Raw genomic sequence first — 27,077 nt, forward strand, 5'->3', positions numbered from 1 at the left:
CCCTGTTAAAGTGTTCGCCTTTGTTACACTATTTGGTTTCGTGATGTAGCCTATGATAAACACCATATGGCCAAATATGTGACTAAGCTAATGTTATAGGCTATACAATTGAATTTCCCCTCTTAAAGGCAAGCTGGTGTAGCTTATTAGACTAGGCTACTATTAAAATACACCGACGGTAGCCTTGGCTATGTGTAAAGTAAGTTATTGCATGATTTCATGCAAGTAAGTGAAAAGGGCCTTGCATCTGTCAAGTTCGCATCCCCTTGCGACGGCCCTGCAGCTCCTCCTAAGACAGCGAGGAAAAAGTTAAAATACGCGATAAACCCGGGAAAAGTTGACAGGTTTGTTTCGGTCCCGGTGATTATTTGTGAAATTGTGCAAACGACAGCCTTTTCAAGGCATTTCAAGGAAGGAGTCCTAGCATGCAAGCTCCCAAATTGACCCAGTAGCCTAAGGCATCAATAAATTGTTGGGACTGGGGAGGGTCATGCGTTTTTTCTCAATCACTTTGGAGGGTCATAGAAAAAATTCTTGCTGGCGAGGGACGGTCACGTCTTTTTTGACTAACGCTCACAAAACTCCTCCGGTAGCCCCTTAATTAAATAAATAACGAACAGTCCCTAATTGATTAATAGCCTAGGCCTACACCAGCAATTGTTGAACATTGACCTGTACAGGACATTGACAGTAGCCCAGCCTAACAAGCAAATGTTGCAAAATACATCAAAAGACGCAATTAATCAGAAATAAATAATGTAATCTGCATCGCTTTATTTAACAAACTGCAAGCAACAAGGGCATTGAGTTCGCTGTAAGGCCAAACCCAAGAGCAAAGCCTATCTGTTAAGGCAGTCGATAGGCTATATAACGAGCTGTGTGCCTGGAAAGACGATAGATGACGGCTCTGGTCATCCCATACCCTCCCCCCACTTCCTGTAGCCTACCATTATGAAGGCCTGTAGCCTAAAACGACTCGTTGCCATTTTGTGACATTAAGCTTTTTCACGTTAAGCCCCCCTCCCCCATCCCCTTCTTTCACAAGCAGTGGGGGAGCGCAGGGCACAAAGTAACACTTTTTGGTAGACAAAGGAGGGTTCTCCGCGCTTCTGTCGTTTGGCCACAATCCGTTGCAACCAGGCCAGGACAGATATTTTAGAGAGGAGAGACGCCGGTGCAGCTCAGATGTCTTCTTAATTTTCTTTATTCTTTAGTAAAAGGTGCAGAACATTATTAAACTTTGACTAACATTTCGATGTGTCGATGTTTTTGACTAACGAACATCGAAACGTTAGTCAAAGTTTAATAATGTTCTGCACCTTTTACTAAAGAATAAAGAAAATTAAGAAGACATCTGAGCTGCACCGGCGTCTCTCCTTCTCTAACACTTTTTGGCTTTGGCTAAATATTTCTAAAATCATTTGAGTTTCACATGTTTTAACAAGCAACACTTGTTATTGAACTAATAAGAGACGTGTGTCGAAAATTGACTTTATTTTCCATACGGAGAAATAACATATGCAGAGTCTAACCAAGGTCAATCTTGCCAAAAAAGCCCTCAAACCTGAAAACACATGAGGCAAAAGTGCAAAACATCACAAAACTAACTAAACTAACACGCGCATATTTTTGTATTGCAATCATTGTAGCCTACAGTTGTAACAGCGCGTAACAGTCGTTTTACTCCCCGGATGCGCTCATTATAAAGAACGTTTAACGTGTCCCAAAAACAGCTATCAATTAATCACCAAACATCTTATAAACAAGTATTGCCAGTAGGGCTGTAACGATATACCATTCGAAACCGAAATCGCGACATTCATATCCACGATACTGTGTCGCGGTGTGAAAAGGCAGAATCGCGACACACCCTTTCTAGTGTTTCACGCAGTGCTTTGCAGCTTACGCGGCCGCAAAAGCAACCCACATCTCCCGCTTTACTTATCGGTAGCCTACGTTGTATAAATAAATAAATAATAATTTCATACCTCTTCTTGCTTTCATTGTAGACTATGTGTGCAAATTTACCAAACAGTAGTAAACCCCCTCTCCTTGCCCCGCTCTCTCCCGTGCTCCCTCCCTCTCACTCTCCCTCCCTCCCTCTCCTGCTCAATGAACACGCGCGACTTAAATAAAACATCGTGAAAGCAAGGACGCATAGAAGACGACTAGCTAAATTACTATTAAATCCACTTAGCATCATTAGCATGCTGCACATATTTTTTTAAAACTCTTGGATTGAAGTTCACTGATCATCTCAATACCAACGTTTCCCAAAAGGGCCTGTCCCAAGGAGAACAAGTATTACCTTGAAACTTAAACACACATGGGGAAACTGAACAGTCCAATCAGTAGACTATGATCGGCTAAGCTAGCCAACTTTGTTTACAATATTTCCAGGCTTAAACCAGACAGCTGAATTAAAGAGGTCGAGTTGTAATAAAAAATAGTAGGCCTAGGCTATAGGCTAATCTGCATAAAGTGTGCTGTCATAAATATCAGTCATACAGAAAAATATTTTTATATCAGGATATAAAATAATAGATATATTATATTGTAATCCTCTGGTGTTCTAAGGGAGGCTATTAAAAATGTTATTTAATAAAATGTCTAAAAAAAAAAAAGAAAAGAAAAATCGAGATTCGTATCGAACCGTGGGTCAAAAATCGTGATACAAACCGAATCGTGAGGTTGGTGTATCGTTACAGCTCTAATTGCCAGTAGCAACACCTTGCAAAAAATGATAACAATAGGCCTAGGCCTTTATATGGCTCTGCCCCTGCCTAGATTCGAACTCAGAACTGCCTGAAAGTTGCAGACCTGTTCTGGAAATACGTGCATTAACCCACTCGACCGTCAGACAACGCTATCTGCTTCGAGTAGGCCTATTGGGTAGGACTGTAGCCTACACTGGTTGCTGTGGCACAGTCTTGAGTGACCGAATTCGTTTTTCTTTGTCATATGAATGCTGTCATTTTGTTAACATTACTGTTAAGGAGATGCTGTAGGCAAAGTCTATATTTCAACCTCGTTAGTGTAGTAAAAAAAATCAGAACTATTCACAAGGTTTCTGGGCAGCATATTTATATTCTGTTAGCAAGCGAACTTCTCATGACTACCGACAAAGTAGCCTACTGCCAGCTGACGAAGCTCTCATTTTAAAACATTACTGAGAGACAGACACTCTACAATCAAGAAATCTTGCCACTGAATCCAAAACTATGTTTAACATTATGTACAAGGCTTAGGCCAGTGTTTTTCAACCTTTTTTGTGCCACGGCACACTTTTGACACTTAAAATGTCCCACGGCACACTAACATCCTGTGTGAAGAAAAAATAAACATACCATAGCCTAAAATTTCAAATAATACACAGATGGCCTTATTATGGCTTCTATGCAAGACCTGCTCAATAAAACAAGCGCCCTCTGTCATTTGTAGGTGACTATATCTAATTTAATTGTTGTTTTGAACTGGATATGTGATGATTCTGTGAATTCTGGATATGGGGCCCCCGTTGTACAATGCCTGCATACCACAAATAGTGCAATCATACAATCAATGAGAGCATGTGGTTCTAAATTCTTTGATGCAACAGTTGCTTTTCTGGACCAGTGAGTGCAAGGGCGTAGGTTTGGTCTGAGCTTTGGTGGGGACACTACCCACTAATTCCCCCGGAAAAAAAAAAGGAAAAGCCACTCAACTCTTTCACCAGCCACTATAGATATATAAAATGATTAAAATGTGCTACTGTCCAACTACCCATGATTAAAATGTGCTACTGTCCAACTTGATCTATACTGTGTAGCACATAATCTGTATACATATGTAGGCTATATTTAACATTTATTTTCTATTTGGTCTGTTATGAAATCATGCATTGACCCATTTAAGCACAGCTCAGTTTTAAGAAACTTAAATACATGCATGCTTAGCATTTTGTGAAAAGAATCATTAAGGCTACATTGACAACTCTTAACCATAAGCTGCCTGTATATTCTCTAATAGGCCTATTTACAGATATCTAGGCGATGTAAGCACAGCTCAGTTTTAAGAAATGCCAGCCGAAAGACCATGTTGAATTTTTCTACAATTTATTTCAAAACCGGATTAAACTGGAACAGCTAACACGGGAATCCTTTACACCTTTGTGTTCGGTAAGGTCTGCTGTTTATTCTGATATATGGGTTGTCATGTGTTGCGTGAAGAGTGTGTTGCCTACGATATTCCACCGAGACGAATGGATGTGGAGATGGGCACAGAGAATAATTATTAAATCTCTTGAAGTTAATTTTTCTCGCGAACTGTTTATCACAGCAAATAGTGGCTATAGCACCATTTAAAAGCTGAGAAAAGGCTCTTTCATGTGACACATGTGTGATGAGTAGCCTACCCGAGGAGTTCAACAGAGAACAATGGATGAATTTGGATGCACTTCATATGCCTTGTAGTGAAGTGAACCTGAAGTGCAGCATCTCCTGCGGCTCACTGGTAGTTATAGGTAACTTCAAATCAGCGCGATTTACCCTTATAGGCTACTGCACATTACACGATCTGTACGAGATGATCCGCAGCAAAGTGAGAAAGTATTTAACTCTTTGTAGCGTATGTGAGCGCTTTCCCCCCCACTTCAACCTGAATATTGGTGGGGACATTTCAGTCGTAATCTGACATTGGTGTGGACACGTCCTTCGGTCCCCACGCAAATCTACGCCCCTGAGTGATTGACATTTGGGTAATTTTCTGCGGCACACCTGATGATCTCTCACGCGGCACAGTGGTTGAAAAACACTGGCTTAGGCTACAGTGGACTAAGCATGTTGCAGGGGCTGCTAAAAACACAGAGAAACGTACTGAAAACTCGGCCAATCACAGCCCTTGCTGTCGAATGCGCCATCTGGTTCGACCGTGGAACTCCACAGCGGACTATGCTGCCCCCAAGCGGCTGCAGTTGTACTTACATTTCACCATTCACCATGATCGTGAATGAAGTGTCAATTTTTAACCGGGACCCACTATAGGTGGCAGTCTCGCCAGGTCTCGCTGATCACTTCCCGGAAGGTTTACACAAGTAAGTAACAGGCAACACTTCATATTTCATGAACGACGTTATATCTCCATTTCTAGAAAAAAACAGCGATTTTGATGAAAACTAGCCACTGTTTAGCTTGGGATTTCTCAGTAACAGAGGCGTGTAGAAATACACGGTTTGCACCCACCGAGAGCTTAAAGTCTCACCTTTTAAACGAGCCATTGTATGTGTTCATAGCTATAACACAGAATATGCTGTGGCTGTACAAAAATCATCAACAATGGTCTAGATTGCTGGCACTCTAGGACAAAGCTCCAGAAAACAGCTTGGCATTCAGTGAGTTAATTAGCAGTTATCACTCGTTAATTAATAATTTACAAGGCATGACCATATTCACCCTTAACAGACCAATAACTAAGATTTAAGCAGATATTACTTCCTAACTACTGAATGTTACTGGTAAATTAGGAGGCAGTAGGACAAATTCTGATCATAACAGGCAATGCATAGTTCTGGCCTTATTATGTAGCAGTTCCAAAAGCAGCTCTCCATTAACAACACCGAAATAGCATGGTCTGTTCTTGTGGAATGAAATGCAAAGCTACGACTGTTAATACTGCCTAAATACATATGAATTAATCCAGTATAAGTGAGAATATGCTCCCTGTTCTAAAGTGGAGTGCTTTTCATATTCAATTAATGAGTAGTTTACTAACTAGTATTAGGAACTAGTATTAACAATCCAATCGGACCTCTACACAATGAGTGAAACAAAAAAACAATAATAAAATATAGTCCAAAGCAGTTCTTTATTTTATTCTATGTAAAGCGCCTTTCATGACACCTAAGGTCACTTCACAAACAAAAAGGTTGTTAAAATTATAGTCATCTCATAACTCAAAAAATAAAATAATAGTCAGTCCAGTCCGTAAGCCATCTTGAAGAGGTTTTAAGTCTGTTTTTAAAGTCAGTAATTGAGGGCGATGTAGTTGAAAGCCTCTCAGGGTGCTGAGGTTCACACTAGGTACATGCAGTATAGTGTTAATTTTGTCACCTATTTTTAATTTAGTCTTAGTCTTAGTCTTGTGACTAAATGTCCTTTTTAGTCTTTGTCATATTTAGTCATTCAAATATCATTTTTGTTAGTCAAGTTTTAGTCGACTCAAAGTCTCGTCATTTTAGTCTAGTTTTAGTCAAAAGAAAACTAAAGGTACTGTTGTCTTAGTCAGTTTTAGTCAACATATTTTAGTCTTTTTTTTATAACAAATTATTTCTGATTACCATTTGAGTCAAATAGTGTTTCACACATCTCAATTTTCCAACAATATTGTGTGTCCACAGGGCTACTCGTCTGTTATAATTACTCATTCTGATTTTTTGTCAGTCAGTATGTTTACATGCACAGGTAAGTCGAGCTACAGTTATAGCTCGGCTGGGATTTGACCATAGACAGTAAAAGATTTGACTGGACCACTGTCATATTCGTAGACCAGTGTTTCTCAAAGTGTGGTCCGGGGATCACTGGTGGTCCGCAAGCTATCCCAAGTAGTCTCCAGCTACTGGTGATTTTACCAGCAGACGTGGTAAAATATAATATAGATCAGTGTTGCGCGGTCTGCCCGAAATTAAGCGGTCGCCCGCGGATGACCGCGGTCACCCGCGGTTATGAGTCATAAACAAAATATTTTAATGATATTCGGGTCATTTGCGGGCGGGTCAGTTAAAATTAATTAAATATATATTTTCTACAAATAGGCCTACTTAAAATATCACGAGAAAGCTAGCATCAATACAGTAAAGCATCAATACAGTAAAGTCAACAGTAAAGAAGCAAGACGCGAGTTAAAATAATAAAGACACCCCTTCAGGAAAACCGATATAGGCTATGGTTATGGTCTAGGCCTACTTCTTGCGAAGCCATTTAAAAGTATGACAGCCAAAACGGGCAGCCTGCAGGAATAAATGTTATGGCACAGACTACACAGCCATATCTACCGGTATGTATAGGTTCGCGCATGCATAAAAGTTACCTTAGTTCGTTGTGTTTGTGACTTTAAACAGTGGATGTGCTTTAGTAAAGCTATGTGTTTCATTCAGCATTATAAACCAGTTCTTACGCTAACGTTTTGACCAGCAATGTATCTCTCTTGCCTACCTCGCCTCACCATTTCTGTTTTCGAAAGAAAGATGTATGTCCATGGCCTTCAAATCTTATCCTAGTGTTCTTATCCTTTGTGCGTTGCGTGCGTGCTTGCGCTCTTATTCTCATTCTTTCTCCTGCGCAAACATTATGTCCTGCATGCTTACTGCGTGTAGTTCTACTGCATAAAGTTTCGTAAATAAATTAGTTTGTTTTTACAGAAATGGCCTACTGTCACACTGCATGCAGCCTATAACCAAAAGCAGACATTTTGTAAATAAGCGGGTCGGATCGCGGGTCGGGTATAATTTTGTCCTTATTAATATTCGCGGTCCGAGTTGCGGTCGGGTTGATTAAAATATCGGGCGACCGCGGGCCGCTTGTGACCAAACCCGCGCAACACTGATATAGATGAGTTGTTTGCAATATTGAACCAACTTGTATGTAAAAACAGTTCTGCAACACTGTCTATGTAAGATATGCCAGTTTAAATCCAACATTATGAATCCACACAATAAGCAAAGTGCAAAGACAATAAGCAAGGTGGCTCAGTGAGTAGGCCTATTGTGTAGACTAATTATAGGCTACTGTTGAAGTAGGTCTAATATTTTTTTTTTTAGCTAGGGTTAGTTAAGTGGTCCTGAAACTGAAAAAGTTTGAGAAACACTGTCATAGGCCAAAGTATTAATGTTTTACTCCGCCTCGCTAGATGGCGATATGCCTTCAAACACAACACATTCCCCAAACAGACTCTCCATCCATATTAGCTTACTTGCTAGCAAACTTTGCATCATCAGTCTAACTAGTTAAATAGTTGACATTACATGATGAACATTTTTGTATGGACATTCTGGGGGATGTTAATTTGTATGAGAGAAGCTTCAACTTCTGGGTATGTAGCATTGTGGCATAAAGCTTGCAGACTCTGGCAGAAATCTCCAGTGTTCTTGTTCCATGTAGTTTCGTGTTGCAGCCACAGGGTTGCAGCAACAGCACGTAGACTAGCCTACAGGAAAGCAGTTGCGTATGAACTCATTCGGAATATTTTGAAAACATAACAGCTAGATATTCTGTCTTCTCATTTTGTAGACGAAAATGAAGAGAGATTTTATCTTAGTTTTTATTTCATGCAAAACATTTTAGTCTCGTCTTTTTTCGTCAACAATAATGCATCTTAAGATAGTCTTAGTCAGTGTTTCAGGACATTACTACCGTCTCGTCATCGTCTCGTCTTAGTCATGAAAAAAAAGGTCGTTGACGAACATATTTCCTCTCGTCTCGTCTGACGAAATTAACACTAGAAGAGTGTTGCATGGTCAGACTTTCCCAGCGGAGCACTCGGGAATGCACGGTAAGCCGAAGTGATAGTGGTGTAGCAGTGATCCAGAATGTTATCTCCTCTTGTCGGACATGTCACCTGTTGAGTGTAGTTTGGTAGCAGATCCGGGGAGCAGAACTGTGTTACAATGGTAGAGTTGGTGCACCATCGATCATTGACTAGGAAGCGAACACCACCACCTTTTGATTTGAGTGATAGATTAGCTGACCTGTCTGCCCGGTATATTGAAAAGCCGGGAGGTGTGACCGCCGCATCCGGGGTGTACTCATCCAGCCAGGTCTCGGTCAAGCAGATGGCAGAGCATTCCTTGTACTTCCAGTTGCTGAGGGTTTGAAGTAAAAGCTCGTCCATTTTATTCCTGATAGATCTTACATTGGAGAGCAGTAGAGCTGGCAAGGCCGGACGATAGGGCCGCTTTCTGAACCTGGCGATGGTGACGGAGCGTCTCCATCTATAGTCAGACTTTGAATGTTCAGGTGTTTTCTGACTCTGTACCTTAGCCCCTCGTCCGCGTCTCACTCTCACTCCAGCTCTGGTACCTCGTCTATGCCTACGTATCTCTGCAGGTATATTGGGTAGGGGAGCGCTCGCAGCCTGGCAACTTAGGAGCATCTCTCTGGAATAGCGCAGCATTTTTCAAAAAAAAACGCTGCTCGGTAAAAATGCGTAAAAATGCAAAAGTTATCTAAATTGTCTTAACTGATCAAAAACGCACTGAAAACTGAAACAAAAGTATCAGACTATATACATGCACAGTCTAGCGCAAAAACTAGAGCCGTGACAAGTGAGAAAAAACAATGAAAATAGCGAAAAATTTTACAAATGTAAAGGAGCCAGTCAGGCGCCAGTATTGTGACGTAGCACGTAGCCCTGAATATCATTTTAAAAGTAGTCTGACAAAGCTTATTGTTTTGTGACACAGCTAAACACTGGTACCTCATAGAACGTCTATAACATAGCCTAGGTGGTCGCAACTCACAAAAGTAAAGCAGAAAGAACTCACGCAAATCTAGCCTACAACACGCAGACAGCTTTATGCGCAGGGGAGAGAGCGCTGTGCTTTATGATTGTTGCCTTATGATTGTTGTATCTTGCTAATTCACTGAACTGCATTAGGTGACACAAATGGTATTGCCTTTATCTTATAACTCCTTGTCTGAGCGACTACCAGGCCTATGGTTTTTAAAAGTCAGATGTTCCCTGACAAAGACATTCGAAAATTAAGAATGTTTATTGACTTGAAAAATACACTAATTTTTGCAAACTCCCTTCATTCAACCCTTGAAGACATCGCGGTCTGGTGCGCTATGTAGATCGTTTCTCGTACCATTTAATTTCTCAGAATTTAGGTCTACTAGGCCTACAATAACGTCATCACCAAATACATCTTTTATTTTTAGTTGATCAACCACAAAGAGAAGCATAGGCCTACTGTGCACAGTGCACTGACGACTGTAGCAGCCCAAGGTAACCAGTTGTTGTAGATGAGAGGCAACCCCTTGTTTCAGATAGCCTGGACAACATGTTACCTGGGTAGCCTACAATAGTTAATTGATTCGCGTAACATATTAGTTGGCTCAAAGAGTAGGGAATCAGGATGGAGAGAGTCACGCGTGTGTTGCTTTTGCGGGATCGAATCCAGTTTAATGCTAGTTTTCAAAAGATATATTTTTTACATGTCTTTTGTCCGAGTTTCTGTAATAAAGCCGAGCGTTCATGGCGTATGAAAAGCGACTTCAAACCGCCTAAAACAACTTGTTTGTGAATGTCTGACAACTGCTGCAGCGCATGCACGCGCAAGGAAACCAGTAGAAGGCACACAACACCGGAACGAGTTTAAGGCTATTTCGCATAGGCTACTCAATGGTGCTATTTCACACGCATTATAGCGACCCCCACTCACCGGGGTTAGGTGGAAGGTGTTAATAGACGATTGGCGTAGCCTACATTGGACTAGGGCTGTCAAAATTGCTCAAAAATGACGTTCGAATATCCCCTCTAAAATAAACACATGTATTCGAATATATTGGAATATCTAGGCTATATTATTTGCGCATTATGTCAGTGACGCGCATCATGTCATCTGTTTTTAACTTTTTGTATGGTTATTGCTTGACAGGGGGGATCCCAAGCAGCTTTCAGCCATAAGGCATTTCCTAATTGACCCGACACTGATATATTCAAAATGTTGAAACTATTTCGGCATAGCCTATAAGCAGTTTAATTAAATATAATGTTAGTTGTAAACAAACGGGCTACTTGGTGAGGCTTGGCCTCACAGATGCGCTCGTGCCTTAAATGGCAATACAAATCTTCACGATTCACGTTGGCTGGGGGGCAGGGGGGGGCCATCAGACATTTGTTCCTAAGGGTTAATCCGGCCCTGCCCCCAACAAACGCAACTTTCCACCTCTGAGACAGCTGAAAAGAAGTCTAGAGGACTCCTAACTCATAAGACCTACTTACTGTAGGCTGCGCAAACCACAGGCCTTTTTTTGGGCAAGCCTGCATTCGAGGCAGGCCTTCTGTTGAAGAATTTTATATAAATCCTGCGCTAACAGTAATCCTCCTACCCCCGCTACCACAGCTGTGGATAGTGTGGCATGCTCACGCTTTATGTCTCCTTCTTGCAAACTAGGCCTATAGCCCAACCATTTACATCTTCAAAAAATAACAACTTGCCAGATATGCCTTCATATCTTTGGGCTTCATTCAGCATTTTGTTCTTCCACTGGAAATGACTCTTCTACATTTGCTGCCTGCTGCATCCTTTCTGTTTGTATTGTTTAGAAAATGTTTGACGTCTTGAGTTAATGCATTAAACATTGTTTGCTGGTAACCAGCCACAAATAGCCTACAGATTCTTGCGTGCGTACATTCTCTATTTTCTCCAAAATGTGCCCGTTTTATAGGCTGGCCAAGTGTGTAATTCTGCGGCATTAAGCAGATGTATTTGTTTATTGTACAGAAAAATAAAAATAACCTGTCAAGCAGTCAATTGACTACATTGCAGTCAATAAGTAGGGCAAATTACGAAACCAAAACGTGGGTCATAGTTGTCTAAGCCTCTGCTGTGAGGCCAAACCCATGAACAAAGACGCAAAGACGCAATAGTTTTTTTTTGGCGAAACAAGCTCACAGCCGAACGAGTCATAGCACTGAAGGGAGAGGCCACTGGCATGTGATCTCCCCACGGGCCAATGGATGTACAAGTTTTCTCCTGTGCCTACGATATTTAATCCATGTTTTGTCAAGTTATATATATTCGTTTTAACGAATTTTTATAATAGTATGAAGTACTTTTTGTATAGGGTACTATCTTAATTGCTTTATACTCAATACTTGACCAATGGCTATTGCATCTATCTATTGAAAGTGAGAATGTGGCATGTGATCTACTGTGTAGGCTTCATAAAATAAAATAAACAGATTGCTAATGGCCTACAAGCTGATCTGGGGTGCGTTTACTGTACAACTACGGAGGTTAGCTTTTTACTAACAGGATGCATCGTTCAACTAACCAACATGTAAGTTACGACTGTTTCCCAAAACTGTCGTACTTACATAATACTATAAGTTTGGACCATGATAGTTTCCAAACTTAAGTAGTCTGGACTAAGGTGGTTAATGACGTTTAGTAGCACGTGAACGGGCACCTGCACATACTTTTGTGGCGCATTGCGTTAAGGCCGGCAGATGACAGCCGCCGTTGCACAGCAGTTACCAGTCCCCTGTCTAAGAGTTCGAATCTGGGTTAAGATTTTGACAACAATATTGACATCGATGTTAACCTAAGTTTATCTTTTGTGCAGATCATATTATCAAAATCAGAATCAGCCTTCTTGGCTTGGTTTGCGTAAACTAACGAGGACCCCCCCTCCATGAAAATCAAAGGCTACATATTCTCAGCTGACTCGTCAAAAAGTGCGCACCACCTTATTATTATCTGCAGGTGTGTGACTTTTACTTACGTGCACATGGCTGCAAATTGACCCTAATTTATGTATTTTCTGCCTTGGGCATTTTAAAATATGGATGTATGGTGGTTAGAAGTGTAAATATCAATTAGAAACCTAAATATATTTATAATTATTAATTTGCAAACAAATAACTGGCGTCAGTAACGTCTTTGACATGAAGATCCCTGGAACTATGCTTCTACTAGCATTCTACCACAGGTCGAGAGGTGTAGTTGTAACTACACAACTTTACGATAGTGGTTGCGAACGTTCGTTGCTACTATGGTTTTGGGAAACACTAACGTAGTGTAACGATGCATTGGACTATGTAAGTTCCAAATATGAATGTAATTCTGCGGCATAAAGCAGATGCATTTGTTTATTGTACAGAAAAATAAAAATGACAATGTCAAACAGTCAATTGACTACATTGCAGTCAAGAAGTAGGGCAAATTAATTTACGAAACCAAAACGTGGGTCATAGTTGTCTAAGCCTCTATAGCGTAGCCTGTTAAAAATGTCGCAGAAGCCTACCCAAGGCTACAGATTAATTCTGAACAGTTATTTCTCTACTGGCTCAATTATCACACCACTGTTTTGATTTGCGTAGTTGCGTTAACCCAACACTGACAATAATGTAGACAGCAAATTTCGATTTCCGTTACCACCGTGTAGTCAAGCCTTAAGCCATACCCAAGTAGCCTAAATCGAGGTAAATCGAGCTTTTTCAGAAGGGGCGGCAGGCAGAGCGATGTACAGTGGCAGAGCGACGCACAGTGGCTGAAAGTGGTACTAAAGCTTAACGCAGCTTCACGCCTCGTAATGCGCGACTGAAGTGGCCATTTGAAAGCGATGCCCACTGTAGCATCTCAGCCCTGTAGCTAAACGCTCAAATCTGGATGGGAAGTTTCTGCCCCCAACTACCCCATTAATTTGACAGACTCTCCCAGCATTCCCAGATTGTATGAAGGATTTTCAAGTTCTGGGGCAAGCTATGTTCAGCTCGCACCCCTATGTATGGATTTGTTTCGGTTGACCTAAACGGGATGACAGAGAATGGATGGTCACACATGCCTCCCATGGAGCCTGGAGACCCCCCCCCCCAAAAAAAAAACAAAAAAACATTCAAACCCACTGCAGCAAGACCTGTGGTTGGCGCCGGAAAACAAGAGTCAGCAGCCTCCCCCTTCAGTGCAGCCGGTGTTGCTTTCAACACAGTGCCTCATTGGAAACATTAGTAGCCCACTTATTAGAGTCTGCCTGCACACTGTCACAGTGGGTTCTGAGGACAGTCAAAGAGCGCTATCGCTTTCAGTTTGCCCGCAGACCACCCCGTTTCGTGGAAATAATTCAGTCCACAGCTGAGGGGGATTCAGCCTGTGTAATGAGAGAAGAGATTGCGCCTCTTCTGCCAGCAGCCAGACCAACAGATTCAATTTTTAGGGGTGAGGAAAAACTCCCTAGAATTGGAGATACATATAGGAAGAAACCTTGAGCAGATCCATGACTCAAGGGCCTAGGGTCCATCTGTCCAGGGTCAGTTACAGAGCAGTTAGGTCTGTATACATGATAAATGAATAAGTTAGTTAGGCGTACAGAATAGAACATGGTGTTTAAAGCCACCTGAGGTATATGTTGCAAAGAGGTAGGATGGTTACACATCCAATATGATAATGCACAGGGGCGTAGCCAGGATTATTTTATAGGGGGGGCCAGCTGGGTCCAGACTTTTTATTGGGGTGGCACTTGGGAATCAAAACTACAATATGAAAACTACTCAAAAGTTTTGAAGATTAGGATACCCTGTTTTAATAATGGCAATAAATTGTGTAAAGCCAACACTGATACACAGGTCCATTCACAGACAACCTGAACAGTTTGTTGTCCACTCCAACACATTTTCCATAAATAGGCCAATGCTTTAAAAAGTACATTATGATAATGCACCTTACTTAATCAGTCATATTCAAATGATGTTAACTCAAAGAACAATAATAAATACTACAAATATGGTATGCAGATATTTAATCTTATACTGATGGCAAAACTATATTTCTTTTACTCCAAGTACTTGGCTGTAAGTAACATGGCTCTGAATTAAGACATTAACCCTTAGAACCCTAGACTGTTTTAAGGGCTTTTTCACTACCTTTAGTTAGAAGCATTTATCCTGGTCATTGTAAGTGCCATACACAAACAAGAACAATGAGCCATGAACAAAGTGAAGGGAAAAAGGTGTTTCTTTGTCGAATAAATTGGGATGCAATGTGAGTCTTGAATTGGATGCCATGTAGGAATTTGCTAGGATCTCAAAACCGGATTATGAACATGCTATGCCATAGAGAAACACATTATAGCATTGGATTATTAACATGCTTTGCCACCACAACAACACACAAAAACGTGGGGTAAGTAAGTCGAGCTATATGAAGTTATTATTTTGATGTCACTTCGTCTGTTTTATAACCCAGAAGGATGTACTTGGTATCAAATGATAGCTCTGTGTCTCCTCTTTCATCTGACATGCGTGGCATATCTATCCGATCACGGGTTCGTGAGTAGGGCCTAATTCAAACGAGAGTAATGGCTGTGCAGCGTTGGTTTTTGTACATGATGTTATTTTTCAGTCACGTTGTCTGTTTTTAAAGCCCAGAAGGATTGATATACTTTGTACCAATGGATAGCCCTGTGCCTCCTCTTTCTTCTGATATGCCATATCTATGCGATCACGGGTTCGCGAGTAGCCTAATTCAAACGAGAGTGTGGGTGCGCAGGTGAACTAAATATGATGCAATTTGATTTAATTTCATGATTTTTTGTATTTTCATACTTGATCGCACAGACAAGTGTTTAGTCTCGTTGGAAAGCCCCACTTCTGCTCTGTCACGCAGTTAAGGTTTCATCTCGTTGCAATTACCGGAGCAATGTAGGCTAACAAAGAACTCAGGCAACGCAGCAGCCTGCTCTGCCTGACCAGCTATGGCAAGAACCACACGCAGTCAGCAAATTATGTTTTTATAAAGTAGCCTAGGCTAGACACTATTAGCCTACTTTTATTGGAGCCATCCGGAGATATGTGCCTAATATGCTTGCATTTCACCCGAATATTATCAAAATATGTTTGTAACAGCGTTACCGCGGGCATCCGCTTATTTTTGATCAGCCTCACACGTCAATGTCAGAGCCTACCTAACAAGAACAGCCCAACGCAGCTCACTTTGCTATGATTCGTGTCACATTTTAACATTTTATTAACATTAATGTTCCAAGTCATCATCAACTCACCTGTTGTCACTGAGGTTAAGTAAGTAGTAGTCTACTGTCAAGTGTTTTTAACAGATGACTTGAATTGTCCCCTGCTGCTGCTGCACTAGGCCTACTCACGATTTGATTAGAACCGTATGCTACACTTCCTTTCAAAGTACCGTTGAAAACGGCAGCAATCTTTTTTTTTTTACTTTTCACTGAACGGAGCTGGGGGGGCCAGCAGGGTGGCCAAGCTTTGACCAGTGGTGGCCGTGGCCCCCCCTGGCCACCACGTAGCTCCGTCCCTGATAATGCATGAATCCTAGGGGTGTAAAGATTAACCAATACGTATCGGTATCCGTTTTTAACGTGTAAGATACGGCTACATCGATATGTGAAGCCCCGTATCGGAATAAAACTGAAATGAACCGGTCGTTATATCGATTTACTTGTTACAAATCGGTTCATAACCTTTTCTGCTCGCTCAGACTGATTTACGTTGCAAGCAGCGCGTTCATCCCACTTCCTGTTTTGAAACTACACGTGGCACGGATTTGTGGGTAATGAAGTTTGTTTTGGGCTACACTCATTGCCCAAAGTAGACAAAGGACTTCATTACCCATACATCTACTGCAACTTAAGCACGTGACAACTCGCACTCTTTCTGTGTTTGACAGATTTTACTCCTTTGTTTGTCAAAATCCAGCGCGAAATTAAACACTTACTATAGCATTCCTAAACGGCAACGATAGTCTGTAGAGTAGCCTTACGTTTGATGAAGGGATTTCCTTAATGTTAAAGAATAATTTGGCCCTTGCTACTAAAAATGATGTACAAATTATTATTATTTTGTTCATATTCACTCAGACTTGGAACAAAATAGGCCCAGTTCATTGATATGTAGGCCTATGTTGTTCTTGTAGGCTATGAGAAATGGCCAAGATTGTCTTAAGCACCGTTTTATTTTATTTCGGTATTGTCTTACCTCAACAATAGGCTACAGCTCCTTGAAAACAATCAGATATAACTATAAAATCTATAAAGTCTATAAAAATGTATTTTTATGTTGTATTTGGCTGCTTTGTTTGGCTGAAATGTAGACTATTCTTTTTTCATTTCAATACAATATATGATACAAACCTCAGTTTAGATAATCATATTCACACATTTGTTTTTGCCTAATTGACCATGATAATTTATAATATAAAATTAATGTGCACCTATATGTGTAAGCAAATGATATGTGTAAGCAAATGATAAAAAATCTTTCAGAATGCTTTCCATTCTTCAACTGCATCGAACTGCATCGAATCGCATCGCATCGAATCGTACTGAATCGTTTTTTATGAACATGTATCTTTTCTTGTATCGAATCGTGCCCATGTATCTAGATGTGAATCGTATCGTCTTTTACATGAGAGATTCACACCCCTAATGAATCCTATTTAGTGTCAGAAAGTTCAAATAGTCCAGTGTAGGGAATGAATTGTCCATGGGGATTAGGAGTTGTCATAGGGCAAGTAGTGGGTCGCTAGGCTGCGCAGGCCAGGAATCCGGGTAAGGGGACTGTAACAGATGATGATAGGTCAGTCATAGGGATGGGACTTCAGGTGAGATGAGGGCCAAACACAAGGATGGCTGATAACTGGTTGTGAGGGCTATGCTGATGTTTCTGAGCAGAAGCTGTGGAAATAGGTCCACAGAATTCTGTATCAACAGGAAGGAGTTTATTCCAGTTGTCCAATGTAGTAATCACAACAGTACATAAAAAGAACAAATTCTTATTTCTCAAAACTAATACGCTACGCTATGGTAAGAAAACTGTGTTGCTCCGCACTTGTAAAGCCCTCAACTGAAATAACAGCATTAAACAAACAAGGTGCGTTTTAAGAACGTGGCTCCGTGCGGTGTGATGGACTTGTAGTGATAGGCCTATTGTTTAAATAATAATAATAATAATAATATCATTACAGAATTTAGAACAATACAATTACTTAAGATTAGTTAGTTGGTTATACATGTATTAAAAAATATACAAGATTGGCAAACACCCAATTATATTTACAAAGCTATTTTGGTTTCAACATACTGGCCCCTAATTGTCCTCTTAAATAAGAGACAATTACTAATTTATTGAGATAAGGAGCCAAAGATCAACAAACTGGGAAAATTAAACAAAATAGACTTTCTAATCTTCATTGCTTGATTTACCGTTTACCTGGTGTCAGAGGTTACCAGCACATAACACACTAGGCAAGCGCGCCGGAAGCACCGGTGCAGGTGGTGCAAACGAGAGAAAAAAAGGCAGTTGTTGACCACCAACATGGCATCGCATTGATTAGAGCAGTGGTTCCCAAATGAGGGTACAAAGGGAACAGGCACAGTTGGGTAACTAATTCTTCTTTACGCTAAACCTTCAAAATGTAGCAAGTAGGTTACGTGCAGATCTTTTCATCACAGTCATTGGCAAAGCTTGGCTGCGTGCACAGGACAGAAAATGGAGATTGTGATCATTATTATTGTAGGCTATAGACTACCTCCTTTATTCCTTGAATGGAAATCCAGGTTATGCTGGCATGTCTGTGTCTGTCAATATCAGGCGCAGTTTAATTTACCAGATTATTAATTTAGAACTTGTAGCCTAGACTAAATCACTCTGTGCGTAAAAAAGACGCTACTTGCAGTCCAATCAGCTTGAATGAAACCACCCGAAATCACTACACAGCACCTAACCACGCACCTAACATAATGACAATTTTTGTTAGACTTTTTAAAAATTATTATTATATCGTAATATCCCACGTGATATAGTTGGCCTCTGGAATTTTCAAAATTGTCTCGGGGAACCCAGCCCGAAACCAGCTTTTTTTTTGCACCCCCACTTTCAAACTCATTCCGGCGCCGCTGACCATAGGAGGGCAGTCTTTACCACTGCCCTCAAATAGTTTTTATCTGGTGTCAGAGGTTACAAGCACATGGCACTCTGTAGGAGAACAGTCTTTACCACTGTCTCATTCAGCTTCTTGGAGAAGACAGATCTTTGTGATCGGTCTATCCAATGTACTTGTTTTAGTTTTTATGCGTACCTGGCGCACAAGACCTTTCTCGTCAGGAAATGTCTCAATGACTTTCCCCAGGATCCATGAGTTGTGTGGAGCAGTGTGATCAACGAGCAACACAATGTCTCCAACACACGTGACCACTTATGGCGCTCTTGTAGCTGAGGTAAGTATTCTCTTGTCCAGCGTTTCCAAAATATATCTGTAATATACTGAACTTGCTTCCATCTCCTGCGGGAGTAGAGATCTTCCTTTTCAAAGAGACCAGGAGGCAGAGATGGCTTAGACTGAAGGAGCAGGAGGTGATTGGGGGTAAGAGCTTCCAGATCATTTGAGTCGCTTGAGGCCTTAGTAATCGGACGGCTGTTGATTATGGCCTCTGCTTCACACAGCAAAGTTTGAAAACCTTCCTCATCCAATGTCTGGAGCTTTAAGGTGGAGTATTTTCCTCACTGACCTGATCAACCGCTCCCAGACTCCGCCATGATGAGAACCAGAGGGGAGGTTGAACATCCTTTCTGACGTGTAACGTCTTCAATTTTGGATATATTCAACTCTTCAATAGCTCTCCTCAGATCACGATCGGCTCCAATGAAGTTCTTTCCATTGTCTGAACGGAGGAGTTTCACATGACCTCTTTTTTGCTATGAAGAGACGAAGAGCAATGATAAAAGAGTCTGTGTCCAATGATGATGCTACCTCAATATGGACTGCACGAATGGCCAGACAAGTGAAGATGACGCCATACCTCGGCATACCTCGGCAAATGGGCCGAAGTAATCAACTCCACTGTTTGTGAAAGGAGGTTCGTCCGGTAGGATTCTGTCATGAGGCAGGTCAGCCATCTGCTGTTGACCAGTGGCACCATGTAAGCGTCGAGATATCGTACACTTGGAAAGAACTTTTCTTATGGCTGCATTGGCACGAGGAACCCAGTTCTTAAGTCGTAGCTTAGAAAGCATGTGATTGCGACCACTGTGACCTAGGTTCTGGTGAATGTGAAATTACCCTGAGAATTTCTGACTTAGGTAAGGAAGCTTCTAATTCCTTCCTTTTGCAGGACAAACACATCAGCATGCCCCTCAATCTCAGGATCCAGGCAAAATTAAATCTCTCCGGTCAAATTGTCCGATTGAAATTGGCTAATAATCCCGTCCCCTAACGGAATCCCGTCCCCAATCTGAATTTAAGAATAAGCCTTAATATCTAGGCCTAAGCCTATATTATACGTCCTCTGGCTATGTTTTTAAATTAACAGGCTCTACCATTTGAAAGTTATTAAACAACACGCATAACCTATACTACATTTCAAATAGGAAGCGCACGCTTAAAACGTCCATGTTAAACAACGAACAAATGAGAGGCGGTTCAAACATGGCCAGGCCCAGGCAGACTAGCCTTAAACGTTTTTTCACAGGCCAGACGAGATGGATGATGATAAATTTGGTAACGTCTGAAGCCTCAGATCAACTCCACCACCACCAGATAAAAAGCAGAAGTGTCGGGCGTATCTGTCGGAATCAGTGACTTTGGAAGTGGAGTTGCGGGGGGTACGGCCGCTCCAATGTCATTCTCTGTGTACATTGGACATGCAAAGTGTTCTTTACTCAAAGCATACAGTAGGTTTATGCGTTCTCTGTCTATGATCTGCAGGGTTAGGGCCTCCTCGACGAGGCGATTACTGGTCCGCGGATAATTTCTTGCACAATTAAACGTTATCATTGAACCGCGGCCGAAAGAAAAAGAAACTAAACATTTAGGAAACATTTCTTAATTTATTGTTTCAAATAAAGAGGCATAGCATTAGAGGGTAGTGGTGTGAGCGCTCATTATTGTGCACATCTGTGCAAGTTAAACAGTCACCACTTAGATAACGTGGGTAGCAGCAACAAACAACGTAGCCTTTTTAAAACAACGAACGAAGCGGACTCTTGCTGTCTATGAAAAGATACTGGCTAGATCTTGTTAGGCATGTTTAAGTTAGGCTAACGAACATGTTGCATTCTATACAGATTATGTAATTCTTTAAGCTACATAGCCTGTCTCCAGTTTTCCTCAGTTTGACTAATTAAGAAGGGATAATACGATATTTGACCGGCATATCATCAAAATGTCCGGAAAACGAAACCATTTTTTTCTAGCGGAAACTCTGCTCCATGCGTGGGATTGTAATCAGCTTGAGCGGTGCTACTCTTGCCTTGGCCATGACAAAGGCACAGTGCACTTTATTGTCTTTCCTTCTCTGTAACAGGTAACTCACTGTTCCGTAGTCTGTCTCACTAGCATCTGCAAAGTGACGTAATTGACTGAAGCACCGCGCTATTTCAAGGTTTTCCAAGAGGTGGAGTTCTTTTGTCCAGTCTAACCACTGATGAGCTAGATGTTTGGGAATTGCATCATCCCAACCGAGCTTCAGTCTACACAGCTCTTGAAGAATCATCTTAGCTGGTAACGCCACAGGAGCTATGATACCCAAGGGGTCATAGATGGAACCAATCATAGACAGTATTCCTCTTCTGGTTGGTAGTTTGTCTTGTAAGACAATTTTAAACTTGAAGCTGTCGGATTGTATGCACCACTGAACACCTAAAGCCCGCTCAACTGGAAGAGAGTCAAGGTCCAAATCTAGGTTTTTTACCACATTGGCCCTGTCCTCTACGGGGATTGTGGACAACACTGTCCGACTGTTGCTCACCCACTTTGTAAGTCTGAAACCTCCTGTTTTCAGGATGGCCTTTAAGTCATGGTACAAAGACATGGCTTCCTCTTCTGAGCTCACTGATTTCAAGCAGTCATCAACATAGAAGTTGCACATTACAGTGTTGATTGCCAAGGCACCAAAGCCTATGTCATGGTTTATGGTGTCAAAGGCAGCGCTGAGGACCAGTATTGATACATATCCATTATCAGCAGCAATGAGGAGGTCATTAAAAACTTTAAATAAGGCTGATTCAGTACTGTGGTGAGCTCTAAAGCCAGACTGGTATAATTCCTGGATTTTGTTCATACAGTACCCTCCAGAATTATTGGCACCTCTGCTAAAATGTATTAAAAACCGGTATAAAAAAGAATCTGTTGGTGGTTTATTGTAATCTCACAATGAAAAAATAGGAAAAATCCAATCCTGAAGGGAAGCAAATTTATTTTGAGTAAATGGAAAATCTCAAGAAATAAATATTTTAAACAAAAACACATTGCTAACAATTATTGGCACCCCTGCTTGTAATATCTTTTTAAACCTCCCTTTGCCAATAAAACAGCTTGTAATATTCTGCTATGACACCCCATAAAGAGAGAATACAAAATAGATTTAAGACCGTTCGTCTTTACAAAATCTACCCAGATCATCCAGATTCCTAGGTCCACACTTGTGCATTCTGCTCTTTGACTCACCCCACTGTTTTTCTATGGAGTTTAGATCAGGGGACTGATATGGCAATGTCCGAAGCTTGATTTTGTGTTCAGCAAACCATATTTGTTTAGATGTGGACGTTTGTTTTGGTTCATTGACCTGATGAATGATCCAATTATGACCAATTCAATTCAAGTAAAGGCAGCTTTATTGGCATGACAAATATTTCTTTGCATTGCCAAAGCAGGACATCGAACAATACAATACAGTAGATAATGCATTTATACATATAAACTGGTTTGTGTGCATATGTGTGTTTGTGTGTGTATCTCATGTATTTGAGTATACGTAGTGTTTTCTTTGTGTGGTGTTCACAATGGTGTGGATAGGTGTACATGTGTATAGTGGTGGTGTCTAATCACTGTCCCTCGCGCTATGGCATTCAGTGACATATTTAGCAGCAAGAGCTGTTGTCTGTCCTTGCTGTCCAAGTAAGACAGGCAGTACTTCCTGTTCTCCCAGGTTTCGGAACTCCGGGATTAGGTTGGTAAATTTATCGTGTTGCATTTTGTGTCCACTCTGGTGTCTACAGGGTTCTCGTAACACAGTAGAGATCGCTACTCCTGTAAGTGTGGGTGCGCTCGTCATTGGAGTGTGAGGATTTCACAGGATGATCTGAGAGAGGTCAATAACTCACTACAGACGTTCGTCTGCCCGTCCAGATCTGAGAGAAAATCAACTAACCTATTATTAGGGGATTCTTGTCAAAATTAAATTAAAGCTCTTTTTAATGACAGTTCTTGTAATATATAAGAACTTTAATTGACCACAACGGATCTATAACAATTTAGGTTCTATCCCTAAATACACTTGTATTTATCAGACAGATTTCCGTATCCTCGCTTGGGTGTGTGATGTGCATTTAGACCACAACGGGTCCTAGACCCTAGTTTCACAAACAATACATTTGCTAACAAAGCCTATTCAGGTTTTTGTCTGCCCTGGAGCATAGGACTTTCCTTCCTAAATGCCTGGCTGAGTTCACTACTCCTGTGTTTGTCAGTGCGTGCGCAGTATATTTTTTGCCCATATACAGTGTCTTAGAAAATAGCCCTCAAACGGACACCCTACTCACCCGGAGCGAAGTCAAATCTTTAGGGCGTGGCCCCTGTTGCAAGGCGTCTGGGGTTCTCAGCAACACAGGAGAGGCAGAAAAATAGAAAACGCTAGAAGGTCTTTTTACAAATACCTAATCAAAGGTTAGGGTTTTGACTTTTATTAAGTATAGATAAACAATACAACGAAAGAAAACTGTGTCTAAGTCTATGCAGCTCGATCCAAAGAAAAATGAAAAGGAAAAAGAAGAACCCTCTACCCCTCTAGATCAGGCTGAACATGTCGAGTTTTGGTATTCTGTCTAGCCATGAAGTAATGGTTCTGCTTTTTTGTTTTTCTAGTTGCCATGCTTATGCTGGTAGCTGGTTTTTTCATTTCAATACAATATATGATACAAACCTCAGTTTAGATAATCATATTCACACATTTGTTTTTGCCTAATTGACCATGATAATTTATAATATAAAATTAATGTGCACCTATATGTGTAAGCAAATGATATGTGTAAGCAAATGATAAAAAATCTTTCAGAATGCTTTCCATTCTTCAACTGCATCGAACTGCATCGAATCGCATCGCATCGAATCGTACTGAATCGTTTTTTATGAACATGTATCTTTTCTTGTATCGAATCGTGCCCATGTATCTAGATGTGAATCGTATCGTCTTTTACATGAGAGATTCACACCCCTAATGAATCCTATTTAGTGTCAGAAAGTTCAAATAGTCCAGTGTAGGGAATGAATTGTCCATGGGGATTAGGAGTTGTCATAGGGCAAGTAGTGGGTCGCTAGGCTGCGCAGGCCAGGAATCCGGGTAAGGGGACTGTAACAGATGATGATAGGTCAGTCATAGGGATGGGACTTCAGGTGAGATGAGGGCCAAACACAAGGATGGCTGATAACTGGTTGTGAGGGCTATGCTGATGTTTCTGAGCAGAAGCTGTGGAAATAGGTCCACAGAATTCTGTATCAACAGGAAGGAGTTTATTCCAGTTGTCCAATGTAGTAATCACAACAGTACATAAAAAGAACAAATTCTTATTTCTCAAAACTAATACGCTACGCTATGGTAAGAAAACTGTGTTGCTCCGCACTTGTAAAGCCCTCAACTGAAATAACAGCATTAAACAAACAAGGTGCGTTTTAAGAACGTGGCTCCGTGCGGTGTGATGGACTTGTAGTGATAGGCCTATTGTTTAAATAATAATAATAATAATAATATCATTACAGAATTTAGAACAATACAATTACTTAAGATTAGTTAGTTGGTTATACATGTATTAAAAAATATACAAGATTGGCAAACACCCAATTATATTTACAAAGCTATTTTGGTTTCAACATACTGGCCCCTAATTGTCCTCTTAAATAAGAGACAATTACTAATTTATTGAGATAAGGAGCCAAAGATCAACAAACTGGGAAAATTAAACAAAATAGACTTTCTAATCTTCATTGCTTGATTTACCGTTTACCTGGTGTCAGAGGTTACCAGCACATAACACACTAGGCAAGCGCGCCGGAAGCACCGGTGCAGGTGGTGCAAACGAGAGAAAAAAAGGCAGTTGTTGACCACCAACATGGCATCGCATTGATTAGAGCAGTGGTTCCCAAATGAGGGTACAAAGGGAACAGGCACAGTTGGGTAACTAATTCTTCTTTACGCTAAACCTTCAAAATGTAGCAAGTAGGTTACGTGCAGATCTTTTCATCACAGTCATTGGCAAAGCTTGGCTGCGTGCACAGGACAGAAAATGGAGATTGTGATCATTATTATTGTAGGCTATAGACTACCTCCTTTATTCCTTGAATGGAAATCCAGGTTATGCTGGCATGTCTGTGTCTGTCAATATCAGGCGCAGTTTAATTTACCAGATTATTAATTTAGAACTTGTAGCCTAGACTAAATCACTCTGTGCGTAAAAAAGACGCTACTTGCAGTCCAATCAGCTTGAATGAAACCACCCGAAATCACTACACAGCACCTAACCACGCACCTAACATAATGACAATTTTTGTTAGACTTTTTAAAAATTATTATTATATCGTAATATCCCACGTGATATAGTTGGCCTCTGGAATTTTCAAAATTGTCTCGGGGAACCCAGCCCGAAACCAGCTTTTTTTTTGCACCCCCACTTTCAAACTCATTCCGGCGCCGCTGACCATAGGAGGGCAGTCTTTACCACTGCCCTCAAATAGTTTTTATCTGGTGTCAGAGGTTACAAGCACATGGCACTCTGTAGGAGAACAGTCTTTACCACTGTCTCATTCAGCTTCTTGGAGAAGACAGATCTTTGTGATCGGTCTATCCAATGTACTTGTTTTAGTTTTTATGCGTACCTGGCGCACAAGACCTTTCTCGTCAGGAAATGTCTCAATGACTTTCCCCAGGATCCATGAGTTGTGTGGAGCAGTGTGATCAACGAGCAACACAATGTCTCCAACACACGTGACCACTTATGGCGCTCTTGTAGCTGAGGTAAGTATTCTCTTGTCCAGCGTTTCCAAAATATATCTGTAATATACTGAACTTGCTTCCATCTCCTGCGGGAGTAGAGATCTTCCTTTTCAAAGAGACCAGGAGGCAGAGATGGCTTAGACTGAAGGAGCAGGAGGTGATTGGGGGTAAGAGCTTCCAGATCATTTGAGTCGCTTGAGGCCTTAGTAATCGGACGGCTGTTGATTATGGCCTCTGCTTCACACAGCAAAGTTTGAAAACCTTCCTCATCCAATGTCTGGAGCTTTAAGGTGGAGTATTTTCCTCACTGACCTGATCAACCGCTCCCAGACTCCGCCATGATGAGAACCAGAGGGGAGGTTGAACATCCTTTCTGACGTGTAACGTCTTCAATTTTGGATATATTCAACTCTTCAATAGCTCTCCTCAGATCACGATCGGCTCCAATGAAGTTCTTTCCATTGTCTGAACGGAGGAGTTTCACATGACCTCTTTTTTGCTATGAAGAGACGAAGAGCAATGATAAAAGAGTCTGTGTCCAATGATGATGCTACCTCAATATGGACTGCACGAATGGCCAGACAAGTGAAGATGACGCCATACCTCGGCATACCTCGGCAAATGGGCCGAAGTAATCAACTCCACTGTTTGTGAAAGGAGGTTCGTCCGGTAGGATTCTGTCATGAGGCAGGTCAGCCATCTGCTGTTGACCAGTGGCACCATGTAAGCGTCGAGATATCGTACACTTGGAAAGAACTTTTCTTATGGCTGCATTGGCACGAGGAACCCAGTTCTTAAGTCGTAGCTTAGAAAGCATGTGATTGCGACCACTGTGACCTAGGTTCTGGTGAATGTGAAATTACCCTGAGAATTTCTGACTTAGGTAAGGAAGCTTCTAATTCCTTCCTTTTGCAGGACAAACACATCAGCATGCCCCTCAATCTCAGGATCCAGGCAAAATTAAATCTCTCCGGTCAAATTGTCCGATTGAAATTGGCTAATAATCCCGTCCCCTAACGGAATCCCGTCCCCAATCTGAATTTAAGAATAAGCCTTAATATCTAGGCCTAAGCCTATATTATACGTCCTCTGGCTATGTTTTTAAATTAACAGGCTCTACCATTTGAAAGTTATTAAACAACACGCATAACCTATACTACATTTCAAATAGGAAGCGCACGCTTAAAACGTCCATGTTAAACAACGAACAAATGAGAGGCGGTTCAAACATGGCCAGGCCCAGGCAGACTAGCCTTAAACGTTTTTTCACAGGCCAGACGAGATGGATGATGATAAATTTGGTAACGTCTGAAGCCTCAGATCAACTCCACCACCACCAGATAAAAAGCAGAAGTGTCGGGCGTATCTGTC

At 41.2% G+C, this 27,077-nt stretch overlaps 1 protein-coding gene across 1 annotated transcript in view; it reads left to right on the forward strand.

The window, feature by feature from the left end:
- Nucleotides 1-27,077, forward strand: part of dock3 (dedicator of cytokinesis 3) — an 835,931-nt gene that overhangs the window by 802,919 nt on the left and 5,935 nt on the right. The window contains 1 exon segment of the mRNA XM_076267926.1: nucleotides 12,778-12,798. Coding sequence (XP_076124041.1) covers nucleotides 12,778-12,798 — 21 coding nt within the window.

Source organism: Alosa pseudoharengus, unplaced genomic scaffold (assembly GCF_046254945.1).
Source record: "Alosa pseudoharengus isolate Yale_2024_CS ecotype anadromous, Long Island Sound unplaced genomic scaffold, YU_APseudo_1.1 YU_APseudo_1.1_scf_5, whole genome shotgun sequence".
Lineage (NCBI taxonomy): Eukaryota > Metazoa > Chordata > Actinopteri > Clupeiformes > Clupeidae > Alosa > Alosa pseudoharengus.